Here is a 13,940-nt window from a genome sequence, read left to right as displayed (position 1 = left end):
TCCCCCCCTCGCTCCCTCCCTTCCTCCCCCTGACCATTTCCCTGCTCGGTCATGACCAACTGTGCAGCGCTGGACGTCCTCCTGACGTGAAAGGCGCTCTATAAATGGAATCTTGTTGTTGTTGTTGTTGAAGAGGAGGGGACCGAGGACAGAGCCCTGAGGGACACCACATGAGACAGTACGGGGGGTGGAGGAGAAGCCATTCGTTGAGACGAAGTGAAGACGGTGGGAAAGGTAAGAGCTAAACCATTCAAGGACAGTGCCTTGAAGGTTGAGGTGGGAGGACAAGCGGTGGAGTAGGATAGCGTGGTCGACCGTATCGAATGCTGCCGATAGGTCGAGGAGGACGAGGAGACAGAGGGAGCCCTGGTCACAGATAGTCAGGATATCATTGGTGACCTTGACCAGGGCAGTTTCTGTGCTATGAGCAGCACGGAAACCTGACTGAAGGGGTTCAAAAAGAGAATGGGTGGAGAGGAAAGAGCGCAGTTGGGAGGCGACAACTCTTTCCAAGACCTTGGAGAGAAAGGGGAGGTTGGAGATGGGCCGGTAGCTTGATAGCTGCGACGCATCAAGGGAGGGTTTTTTCAGGGTGGGCGTGATGATGGCAGTTTTTAATGTACCCACCATTGAGAAACAGATGTTTCTTCCAAATGCAGAATTTGTTGGCATGACACAAGAGGAATTACTTGAAAGTTAAAGTTTGTTTCGGGCAAAAACAGTTAAATCTAAAGTGATATTTAGGTCTAATATGTTGAGCCTACACAAATTCTTGTTGCTAGTTTTCATTTTCAGAGAATCTACAGAATCTATAAAAATTGCATTTAATGTAGCATCTTTCACATCTGGAGGACATCTCAAAGCGTAGTGACTGTATTTTCTCGGCAAATGTGGCAGCCAATTTGGGCATAACAATATCTTACAAACAGCCATGAAATTAATAACCAATTTTAATTTGGAGAAATGTTGCCCAGGTCACAAGGGAGAAATTCCCTTCTTTTCGAATTGTGCCGTGAGATCCGGAGCACTACCCTGTGTGAAGGGCTCTATATAAATGCAAATTGTTGTTGTTTTATCTCCATCTGAACCAGTATTCTGCTGACATTTCAGAAGCATCTAAGGCTGTTAGATGTATAGGACACACTATATTTGTTTGCTGGTCTGAACCGTTCTAATTTACTTCACGATACTGTGGTATCCATTTGTGATCACAATATGACATTGTATCAATTACATTCAATCTTATTAGTGTGGTATCCAATTCTGACCACCAGGTGGAGCTGCTTAGATGACTACGTGTTCAAAACTATATTGTCTTTTTTTAAAAATCTTTCTGGACACTGCAAAGCCAATTTGAAAAGAACAGCTGCGCCGGATCCCATATTCAAAGTATGAGCTTACAGGACACTGGTCAGGCCGGACCAGGAGAACTGTTTATAGTCCGGTTGCCATGACACAAGAGGGCTGGTTTGGCAATGTAAAACTAGTCTGATTCCCCCAGCGTTAGAGGGATGAACTTTGAGGAATGACTGGAATCAAGAACTCTTCTGAAGGAACCTTATAAAATATACAATGTGCTAATTGAGAGAATGTAAAGACTAAACATTGTTTTCATACACTCTGAGGTAGGTAATAGAACAAGAGCGCAATGAGTTGAGAATTGTGGAGAGCAATTTTAGGATAGCAGGACGTTTTGCTCAAGTTCAACCCATTTGATCTCATGTTTTCAGAATACCCACCGTACCCCATCTTTCCAACACAGCGTCAAGCTATTGTTTAAATCAGTCCAGTGTACTGAGCTCAACACCACCCTTCCTGGAAAACTTTTACAGACGATAGTCCAAAAATAAATTACTTCCTGGTAATATGTTCTGAAAATGCAACTTTTTTTCTACCATCTCATTGCATTTGTTCTGGGTTTAATTTCTCAATCCACTTAAAATGTTACATAACTTCTAAGATCTCCTTTCAAGACTGAAGAGCCCTAGCTTGTCTAATCATTGCTCAAAGCCTAGGCTAGCTCATTCCTCTTAACACCTAGGCTCATCCCCGTTGCTCTCCTCTGTGTTGCCTTTAGAGCAACAGTTATGTTGCAGCAAACAGAACTGCATGCAGTATTTTCGATGCAACTTTATAGCTTGAACTTGTATAGAGGGAAATCAATGGTTAGAACCTTCTACCGGGAAAGTGATTTGAGTTGAGAACACTGGAGTCATTTACAAAGCAGCTTGGAGAAGGTAACTTGCATTTATCTGTATTGATCTTCAATGATCAACCCAGTTTGATATCCTGTCAAGTTCTCTTTGCAATTACCTGGCTGCATCTCGGATTCCAGTTTCCCCCCTAGCTTGGTATATCTGTAAATGTAAGTACCATGCACTCATTGAATTATATTAAGCATTAAGTCGCTCTGGAATTCCACAGAGTTAAAAATTACCAGAATTAAAAGATGTGCAGTTATTTCTAAATCTTCCTAGCTTCCGGGTCACTTGAAAAACAAGGGAGTACAAGACCTAAAAGAATAAGATCAAATTCCATACCAATATATTAGAGCTGTAGCGATGGCAAAACCACGTTTTTCCTTTGATCTGTCCTGTCATTTAAATTCCTATTTCTTTGACACCTTTCAGCTGTTGCACTAATCTCAAACAGCATAGCATGTACAACATTTCACCATGTTAATCCTCCTCGGACTTAAAATAGATACAACATTCCAGTGAACAACGCAAAATTGTGGCAATATCCAGGTGGTACTTAAAATAGCCTAACGTCTTAAATAAAATTACAAAATAGAATCTTATTTGACACTGCACAACAGAAAGCAGATGTTCCTTAAGGTAATGCAGTATTATAACAGAAGCAGATTAAAACAGTCATTACCTTCTGCTCGTGGAACACTTGCTGCCTACATCCACAAATCAAAGTTACTGTGAATTAACATCTGCAGTGCAGCAGATGTGGATATAATGATCATTCCCCTGACAGGTTCTCATGATGCTTGTCCACTGCCTTGCCCTGCTGCGTGACTTGACATGTGAAGCCTGCTGCAGGGTTTGTAAAAGGACTTAACACGACTGGAACTTTTATCAGAAGTTAATATTGCCAAGCCACAATGTTAATGCCAGATGATTATACAGATAGGGATCTCTATAATGGCTGGAGTCCAGTTGTCTTCAAAAGCATTCTTCTACCCACAATTCAAATAAACAATTCTGCATGAGGAGGCTATATGTGGGCCATCTGAATTATAGTAACTGCATCAGCTCAAGGACCAACACAACCCCAGCGTCTGTGCCACAAATTACTTTAACCCTTGGATTTGCCACTGATGTACCATATTGTGTGCCCCATGCTTCCAACCACCAAGTCATCTGCTAATGTGGCAATGATAATACAGGTTCAAAACAAAGTATGGCAAAGGGATTGCTTCATTTACCTCCTCAGATGGGGAACTGAAGCAACTGTACATTTGTTTTTTTTTAAATAGCCTGACGTCTCAATGCCTTAAGGTAACGCCTTAAGTGCATCAAGCTTTTGCTGCATTTACACTCAACCAGCAAAACCAGCTCAGTACCTTAAAAATCTTTCAAACTGTGTATTTCTTTAAAAAATTAAAAATCATAGATCAAAGCCCTGTTAAAAATAAACATACAAAGAGGTTCACTCTGGTTTATACCGGTAAAAATGGCTAGTTGGACTTGATGCTGAAACTGTGTCAATAGTCAAGTAACCGAACACCAGTATAAGGGACTACTCCCATGAGAGAAAGCATAAAGAACAATGAAGAGGAAAAAAAAATCTAACCACTGCATGGGAAAGCTAACAGTTTCAAACGCCAGCAGCATAGGATTTTGCAGGACAATGATGCCCCTCTCCCCAAACGCACGAAGAACTCTATTTATTCAAGACGGTCCTTTCTCCTGCACATGATTTTCAATGTTCACTTAATTGTGCTGCTGCAGCCCAGGTGGGGTTTCGTAGTTTGACGAACTAGAACATTCTAGTGTTATCGAGACTATTTTTTGTGAAAATTGTTTCCATTTGTGAGAGTCCCTGTACAAAATTACAATAGAAAATAAGCAATCATTCCACAACTTTAAGCAGCTGCTTTTTCTGTAGGATTAAAGTTCTTCAAGCAACACACGGCCTCTAATTATTTGCAAAGAACTGTAATTTCTGGGCACCCTCCCTGTAACAGAATACCTGCAGGAGAGCCAAGGTCAATTCTTAGTGCTGCAGATTTTTCAAATCAATCCACAATAAAAATATCCCTTGCATTTGAAAAAGCGCTTTATCAGACCATTGACCTGTCTCAAAGCACGTCACAGGAGATACTGTAAAGTGGATTAACTGTATTTTGTGGGCAAAAATGCAGCAACCACTGTGCGCACAGCAATGTCCCACAAAGTCATAGAGTGAGTGATTATCTGGATGGCCAAATCTGGATGGAAAATTAGGGAAATGGAGTGCAAAATAAAGGGACGTCCTCCTGATGTGAAAGGTGCTATGCAAATGTAATTTGTTGATGTTGCAATTTCATTTGTGGATAAACTTGAATAACTTCAAGTGCAGATACACTACAGGGAGTTTTGTTTTGAGCACGCATTGCAATACTTGAAATCCAATCATTAGACGATGCAGGCACAAATTCCAAATAGAGAAACACAAATGCAACCAACAAATGCAGCTGTGTCAAACACAACTAAAGAATAACCAGTAGCTATGAGACAATGAACATGGGGAAAAGCAACTCAAGCTGATTAATAAAAGGAGAAAACTTTCTCTGAGGCAAGCAGCTTTTCCTTTTAAAGCACAAGGTAATATTGCTCAGTCTATTTTCCATGCATTTTATACAGTATGAATCAATATTGTACAAAGGATAACCAGTTTAAACCACAATTAAATGCTTCATAGGTTTGAGGTTTTAAGTGCAGTATCGACAAAGATATTAACATAACTAACTAACCATTCACTGTTGTATTTTCTGTACCAGATTTAAAAGTAATTTTATTCCATGAGCTTCAAACAAGCATTGGGAATTTCAAAAACATTCCTAACCACTTTATTCTACTTTCCAAAACATGCTTTATCTTATTTCAAATACATGCACTGCACTATCCCAATATAACTTAGAGCTTACGATTCAGTGAAGTGTAGTCATTGGTAAGATATCCGGAACCAGTACTGTATTTTCTGTTGTAAGAGTAGTCCATGTTTACTGGATAGTATCAGCTTAAGTTAACAGATGCACAGCAGCAGGAACTTTGTGAGCTGCGAACTTCACCATTACCTTTTATAAGTTGTCAACATGTGACGTCAATAGCACAGTAGGCATTGGGGAGAGAATGGTAGAGCCTTTTTTTCCCCCCACCAAACCTAAGTTGGTGAACTAAACTCATCATCAAACATAATCGTGAACGAAACTGAAATTTGATAGTGTTGTGAGCCAAAGTGCTAAGTAAACTTAAAAAAGAATGCAGTGGCTTCTCTGATGCCTTCTATAGCTCACACATATGATATCTGGCATAGCAATGAGCAGCTCTCAGTTTGGTATGTCAATCATGCATTTGACGCATCCTTCAGATGAGACATTAAACTGTTTAAGTAATAATAATCCTTGCATTTGATATAGCGCTTTTCACGTCGGGAGGACGTTCCAAAGCACTTCACAGAACACACTGTAAAGTGAATTGACTGTATATTTGTGGGCGAACGCGGCAGCCAATTGCACACAGCAATGTCCCACAAACAGTTGTAGATTGAAAATGACCAATTTATTATTGGTTTTGGAGGGATTATTATTAGGCGTGTGGAGTAAGGAAACTTGCCCAAGGTTTCGCGCTGCCTGGAATTGAACTCAGGTCTCTCGCTTGCAAAGCGAGTGCTCTAACCACTGAGCTACAGGACTCCACAACCAGGTAGAGGTTAAAGATCCCATTGCATTATTCAAAAAGAAAAAGGAGTTTCTCCTGGTGTCCTGGCAACAATCTTTTAAATAAATAATTGGTTATTCACTTCAAGGATGATTTGTGGAATATTGTGTGCAAATTTACTGCTGCACTTGTCTACAAATATACAGTCGCTTCACAAAAAAAACTCTGAAATGCTTTGCATGTTTTGAGTCAATACGGAACTATCAAATGCAAGCGTTATTATTGATTTAGTTTCAGAGATTCTCATTACTTTACATCAGAGCTGTGGTTATGGACTCAAAAGATAGGAACCAACTGTAAAAGTATGCCTTCTGAATGGAAAAAAAACTCACCTCTTAATCTCGTGGTATTACAAATTCATCTAATTTCAACAATCACTCTGGAAATCCTATTTCATATGGTACCACAAATCCATTAGAGTACAAACCACTTATTTCATTACGAATCTCCTGCAGATTTGTAAACAGTTTGGAAACGTTTATACACATGGCTTCAAACATTTTGTAACTAGCTTTTAGATTAATCTGACTGCATATGAGTGCAGTTTAAAATATTTTCACGTTGCAAAGACACTAAAATATACAGGTCTTATAATTGCAATTTCCTAAAACGTGTCACCTTTACAAAAAAAATCTTGAGATTCAGAGACTGCGATGGGAACCTTCACACTTGTTACAAATTCTAAAATCAGTGAAATACTGAAACACTGTCATGTAATGGGTACCCACTATCCAGGCAAGTTCCAGTGTATTTATACTCCTTTAGGATTAGGGTTACAACACCTTTCACAATGGGATACCATCTCAAAGCACTTCACAAGACTGTATTTTGCAGGTGAACACAGCAGCAAATTAGCACACAACAATATCCCACAAAAAGCCATGAAGTAAACAACCAATTTTATTTGCAGGATTGTTGGTCAGGACATCAGGAAAAATTCTCTTCTCTTGCGAATAATACCTTATAGTAATAAAATCTTTAAGAAGGTAACCAGAATTTTAACAGCTCATTCAAATCATGGCACCTCCAACAACACAGAGCACACCCTGCACTGCATTGGAGTATCAGCCTAAGCTATGCATTCAAAGTCCCAGGGTTGAACTGACACCGTTCCAACTCAGAGACAAGAGTGCTATCAACTGAACCTATTTCTAACTTGGCACATAACAAGAACAGCGGTATCATAGGACAATCTCCAAGTTCCCTTCCAAATCACTCCTCAGTCTGATGTGGACACATAACTCTATTCCTTCATCACTAGGTCAAAATCCTGCAGCTCCCTATCCAACAGCATCATGGAAAGCACCATTGCCAAAAGGCCTGCAGAACAACCTGGAATGGGTTACAAATGGTGGCCCAACCAGCTTCATACCCCAAGATAAGTTTTTTTAAAAAAAATCCTCAATCCTCTAATGTATGCAACAGGATTCCATATTATGTACAGGAACTAAAATATGTAAAATACTGGTAGCAGCGCAGATACATTTTAAAGAGCAGCAGGGGGTAACTGTTGTGCTTAGTCTTTTTAGCTGTTGGTTAGGAGTATTAGTTAGGAGTAATATTACAGCAATAAAGCTATCCTGGTGCCCAAGTAGCTAAGTAGAACTGAACATACCACAGACAACCCACAGAGATAGGAGTCCAGTGTCAGGACTGGAATACACACTGTCAGAGTAGTGAAGGCGTACTGGAGAGAGGCAAAAGTGTATCTGGAGTTCAAAAGATGAGGAAGCCCTACTCTTGTAATGTAAAAAAATATTAATAGCAAAAAGAAACAAATGCCAATTTATTATAGGTTTTCAAGCCTACAGAACGTTTTAGGAGATCCATATGATAGTGTTAAGAATCACCTTCCATTAGAATGGGTTGCTATTAAAAGCTGGCAATAATAGTTTCTTTCCAGCTTTTTATTGTGTACTTCCTAGTTCCTTCAGCAGGGTACACCACAGTTGCTCCCCTTTAGTTCTTTTAAGAACTAAAATAATAACATAAGATAATAGCATAACATTTAACATAAGATAAACGATGTAAAAAAAAGTATTCTCTCTTCTCTCTCCCCTTCCTCTCCATTGCTGCATAGAATACTTTATTAACTAACAGCTTCACGGAAAGACATCTGGCCAGTTCCCATAAAGCAGGTGACAGTAAAGTTTGCCCAACTACAGGAATGCAAGCAATTTGCCCCGACATTGAGGAAAAAGGGTTGCACACCTTCACCACAACGGTAACTGGATGATAAAGGACAAACTCATGACAGCACAGATGTCTGGGTTAAATCTAACAATAATGACCAACTCCGGCATCATCAAGTCTCACTGACATTGATGTGCAAGAAGCTCTGCATACTTCCTTCGCAAAGCGATATCAGAGGCACTTCCTACACGTAATGTTCAGTGCACAAGAAGTGACATCAACAGCGTTCTGACAACCATCAAACCATATTTTTGTGCAGGAAGCTGGCCATTGGTCATTCGCGTCATGGCTGTCTATGGGACATTGCTGTGTGCAAATTGGCTTCCAAGTCAGAATGTTTTGGGTTCAAGCTCCACATCAGGACCTTGCACTCGGTCTAGGCTGACCCTCCAGTGCAATGCTTTGATGGAGGTACTGTCCTGTGCACTTTTGGTTAGTGTGCATCCAATCACCATTATTAATGAAGCACTACATGGGGTGGGTGGGGGCAGGGAGGGGGGGTGAGAGATTCTTGTACTGACATTTAATATAATGCTTTATCACATCAAAATATTTCAAAGCACATCACAAAAGTTACTTTGAAGTAAAGCAATCATACGTATTTAGGCAGCCAATCACCATCAACAGTCATATAAACCACAATGAGATGAATGACAATTTAATCTTGTTTGGTTGAGGGAAGAATATTAGTCTGTCTGTAGCTGTAGGTAAAATGAATAGATTGAATAGACTTCTGAAAAGTAATTTTTTTTTAAATATGCATCACATTTACACAAATAAGGTTAATTCAAGAATATATGCTCAAATAAATAATAACTTACAACTGCTGTCGTCTTTAGACTCTGCTACATATCAGCATAGTTGAATTTCCAATTTTAAATTACTGCCTTAACTATGTCACATGGAGACATGTAGAGTAAACTTCAGCATCAATGTCAGACCAGAGCTGTATTTACTCTGATATGGCCAACATAAGTCCGAGACCCACAGCCAATACTGTGAACTCACATTTCCAATAAACTAGTCATTATACTACAGTTTTGTCTGTCTTCTTTAATACAGGACTTTAATACAGTCTTACATTGGAGAGCCACTTTGACAGGAAGTACCTGTAACTACAATTTTGTCACTGTCTGAATTGTAGAATCTACTCTCTTTACACTGCCAGATTCCACAGTATCAATATCCAAATAATAGTAATAATAATCCTTGCATTTAGTAAAGCACCTTATCAACCTGGTGATCAACTCCTCAATCCCTCTCCCCACCACCACCCAACCCACCTCCATCTCATACGCCCCTGGAAAAAAATCTCCCCCCCCCACTCTCTCGGCTGCCTTAGAGTCACCTGAACTCCTTCTCCTCTGGGCGACCTCCCACAATGACCTATCCTCCTCGGTCACCCTTCTCCACAGCTCCCTCTCCTCCACTCTTGATTCCCTCGCTCCTCTCTCTTCCGAACTGTCTCCTACTCACCAAATCACCTTGGTACACCAGCTACCTCCGCTCCCTTAAAGCCCAAGCGCGTTCCGCTGAGCACACCTGGCTTAAATCAAACCTAAATGTCCACCGGCAGATTTGGCTGGACCATGTCAAATCCTACCATTCCGCCCTCGCCTCCGCTAAATCATTGTTCCACTCCAAGACAATCTTAGAGGCTAAGGACAACCCCAGGCTCCTCTTCTCCATCATGAACCGACTCCTCTGCCCACCCTCTCATGCCTCACCCATCCTCATCTCAAATGCCAACTGCAAGGTGATGCTGGACTTCCTCGGATCCAAAGTCGAGGGAATCCCCTCAGTTGCCTCTGCCACTGTTACCCCCTCTCCATCACCTCTTCCCATCCCACCCCTCCCTTCACACCTTTGAACCCTTCTCCTCCTCCTCTTTCATCACCACCAACACTCGTATGAAATCCACAACCACCTGCTCCCTTGACCCTATCCCTACTCCCCTCCTTACTTCCCAGTTCCACCTCCTTGCCCCTCTACTCACTAACCTCTCCCTGACTTCTGGTACTGTTCCCACCCCTTTAAAAAATACTGTCATTACTCCTATCCTTAAAAAACTCTCCCTGGACCCTCCTCTACTCCCTAACTACCGCCCCACCTCCAACCTTCCCTTCTTCTCCAAGGTCCTGGAACAAGTTGTTGCGTCTCAGCTTCGCCCCTTTCTCTCCCACCTCCAATCGGGTTTCTGTGCCACTCACAGCACAGAAACAGCCCTGGTCAAAGTGACAAATGACATTCTGTCCATCTGCGACCAGGGCTCCCTCTGCCTCCTCATCCTCCTTGCCCTCTCTGCTGATTTCGACACCATTGACCACTCTATCCTCATCCAATGCCTCTCCTCTCACCTCAACAGCGCTGTCCTTGATTGGTTCAGATCATACCTCTCACACTTCCTGCACTTCATCTCCTCAAATGGCTTCCTCTTCTATCCCCTGGACCGTCTTGTGCGGCGTTCCTCAGGGCTCTGTCCTTGGTCCCCTTCTCTTCAACATCTATATGCTCCCTCTTGGTGACATCATCCACAGACATGGGGTCAATGCGGATGACACCCAACTCTACCTCTCTGCCTCCATCCTTGACTCCAGGACCACTGATGTCCTGATAGAATGTCTGTCAGACATCCAAGTCCTGGATGAGAGCTAACTTTCTTCAGTTGAATGTCAACAAGACCAAGGCTCTCCTGATTGGCTCCTGTCAGCGCCTCCACACCTCAGGCGCTCACAGCATCACCATCCATGGTTGCACACTCCATCTTACTAAGTCAGTCCGGAACCTTGGGGTCTTGTTTGACCCTCAATTATCCTTTCTATCTGACATCTCCACCATGACCTGCTCTGCCTTCCTCCATGTCTGCAACATCGTCCAGCTCCGACAGTGTCTCACATCACAGGCCACCGAAACTCTTATACACGCCTTCATTACTTTGAAGATCAACTATGCAAACTCACTGCTTGTCGCCCTCCCCAACTCCTCCCTCCATAGGCTGCAGATCATCCAGAATTGTGCAGCGCATGTCCTCTCCCGCACCAGACTCCGTGACCCTATCACCCCATCCTCGCCCAACTCCACTGGCTTCCCATCACACAGAGAAAACAGTTCAAGATCCTGGTCCTCACCTTCAAAGCCCTCCACTGTCTTGTCCCCCACTAACTCTCTGACCTCCTAACCCACTACCTCCCTGTTCACTCAGCGGGCTCTGGTCTGCTTCACGTCCCCTCCCTTGATCGCCCCACTAGCAGCAGGTGGGCCATCCGCTACACTGCAGCCACCCTCTGAAACTCCATCCCGCAGTCTCTCCATCTCACCCCTCCCTCGCCACCTTCAAGACCCACCTCAAGAGCCTCCCTGCTTCCCCCCCACCTTCCCCCACTCCCACCCTCAGCTCGGCTATACAAATGTAATTTTGTTGTTGTTATCAGGTCTTTGAGATGTCTCAAAGTGCTTCACAGAATATATTGTAAAGTGAATTGACTGTATATTTTGTGGCCGAAATGTGGCAGCCAATTGCGCACAGCAGTGTCCCACAAACAGTCATGAATTGAGTGACCAAATTATTTTAAAACTTTACTTTGAAGAATTATTACCCCTGGAAAAGCAATCTGTCAATCAGGTTCCTACTTACTGCTAGTTAAACAGAGACACGTGGAGTAAGGAAACTTGTCTGACGTTTCGCCCTGCGGGAATCGAATCCAGGTCCTCTCACTTGTGAGGCGAGTTCTCTAACCACTACGCTACAGGACTCCATAAATGTATGCACGCGCAGTTCCTTGAAATCACATATGTGACTTTCATTTCTGACTATCAGTTACAGGAATCTTTAGGAGTGATGCATTTTTAAAAAACAACTGCATAACTTGTAAAGAAGAACAGAGTGCTTAGCCTGTCTAGAGAGAAAAGTGGCAACAGGTAATTAATTTCATCATTGCTTCTGTTCTAAATGAATAATAAAGCACCTCTTCAACACACCAAAGATTCTACAGAACACAATGGTACTTGTACTGGAGGAGTAATAGAAATGTTATATATGGAAATCAGCTGAGCAGGAAGGAACAATAAAGGAGAAAAAATGGATCACTCCACTCTTCACACCTAAGGGTCAGGAAGAAAATTTCCGGAATGCTCCCCCAGGACAATAAATCTCTTACATTGAGTCAGGTCAATGACAGAGCAAATGGCAAACTGTTTGTACTTGATACATTGCACTATATTTTCAAGTTCTATCCATTTATCATCTCCTCTCCTATTTTCAACACATCTTATGAACTGTGCTATCCAAGCTAATGATTTAAAACAAAATGCATCATCTACCTATATTTCCAAAAATTTCCCCCACCCCAACTTGTTTTTTATTAAAACAGATTCAGCTATCTTGCTGGCACAGGTACAATAAAATTCTATGATTAATTTCAGTCCAATGCTCATTGATTGAAGATTCTGCTTTTTTTTATTAAATCCTTTTCAATGGTCTACTTTAAGAAGTACAAGAATCAGAATGGCATGCAACAATTCAATTGTGGTCTCACACAGATTCCTTCAGAGCCAGTACTACTTTCGACAAGTAGGTAACACTGTCCCGTCCTAGTCAGAAGGCTGTAAAACCGCTGACATCATTCCCCTCCTCAAAACCCACCCTTCACCCTCCAACCTCACAAGTTTACCATACTATTTACAACCTGCCCTTCGTTGCCAAAGCTCTGGACCAGGTGGTCGCTAACCAGCTTTGCTTTCATCTCTCCCTCCACTCCCTCCTCGATCCCTCCAGTCTGGTTTCCGCCCTGCCCAAAGCTTGTCAAGTTGACAAACGACATTCTCTCTCTCTCTGTGACCAGGGCTCCCTCCATCTCCTCGTCCTCCTGGAGTCAACCACGCCATCCTCATCCACCACCTCTTCTCCCTCATCCATCTCAGTGGGACCGCACTATCCTGGTTCGAATCCTACCTAACAAACCGCCTTCTCCTCAAATGGTTTCTCCTCCCGCTCTCGCTCGTGAGCTATCCCCGGGCTCCATCCTTAGCCCCATCCTCTTCCTCACCTATATGTTTCCTCTTGGCAGACATGGGGTAAACTTCCACATGTATGCAGATGACACACAAATCAACTCCTCCAGCTGTAACTCCAGGTCCGCCGATATTCTCTCCGCTTGTTATCAGGGCCTGGACGAGCGAAAACTTCCTACAACTCGATGTTGACAGGCCATACACATTGCCTCCTGTCAACATCTTCTATCCTGCGGCTCTGACTGTTTCAACCTCCCCAGCCTATCCCTCAGACTTACCAAACCAGTGTGCAACCTGGGTGTCAGGTTCAACCCACAGCTGTCCTTCCTTCCCCACATCCAGTCCCTGACCAGGAGTGCCTTCCTCCACCTCCGCCATGTTGCCCGCCTCTGACCATACCTTACCCCAGACCCAGACCCTCGTCCATGCATTCGTCACCTCCCCACTGGACTTCTCAAATGCCCTCTTTGCCGGTCTCACCAGCTCCACCATACATAGGAACCAATTGATCCAAAACTCCGCCGCCCACATACTCACCCATAGAAACTCCATACCCCCATCGAAGCAGTTCTAGCCAAACTCCACTGGTTCCCCATCACTAAACGGGTCGATTTTAAGATCTTCACACTCATTTTCAAATCCCTTTATGCCCTAGCACTTCCCTATCTCTCCAACCTGTTTAGCCCCAACCCACTGCCTCCGCTCGACTGGCTACAGGCTTCTGCATGTCCCCCGTGCCCTCTATTCCACCATTGGTCGCCGCACTTTCAGCCACTACGCCCCGAAACTCTGGAACACTCTTCG

The 13,940-nt window shown here is 42.9% G+C and overlaps 1 protein-coding gene across 4 annotated transcripts in view; it reads right to left on the bottom strand.

Moving 5' to 3' along the window:
* Positions 1-13,940, bottom strand: part of agtpbp1 (ATP/GTP binding carboxypeptidase 1) — a 130,471-nt gene that overhangs the window by 79,579 nt on the left and 36,952 nt on the right. The window contains exon 1 of one of the 4 annotated variants that reach the window (XM_007908038.2): positions 5,141-5,261. The exons of the other annotated variants lie outside the window; for them this stretch is intronic. Coding sequence (XP_007906229.1) covers positions 5,141-5,213 — 73 coding nt within the window. The 5' untranslated portion in view covers positions 5,214-5,261. Of the gene's footprint in view, positions 1-5,140; positions 5,262-13,940 lie in introns of those variants that run through there. 4 annotated transcript variants of the gene reach the window in all.

This window comes from Callorhinchus milii, unplaced genomic scaffold (assembly GCF_018977255.1).
Source record: "Callorhinchus milii isolate IMCB2004 unplaced genomic scaffold, IMCB_Cmil_1.0 Scaffold1, whole genome shotgun sequence".
NCBI classification, from domain to species: Eukaryota; Metazoa; Chordata; class Chondrichthyes; order Chimaeriformes; family Callorhinchidae; genus Callorhinchus; species Callorhinchus milii.
Note: the sequence above shows the minus strand (reverse complement) of the source record. Positions and strands in the feature narration are given on the sequence as shown.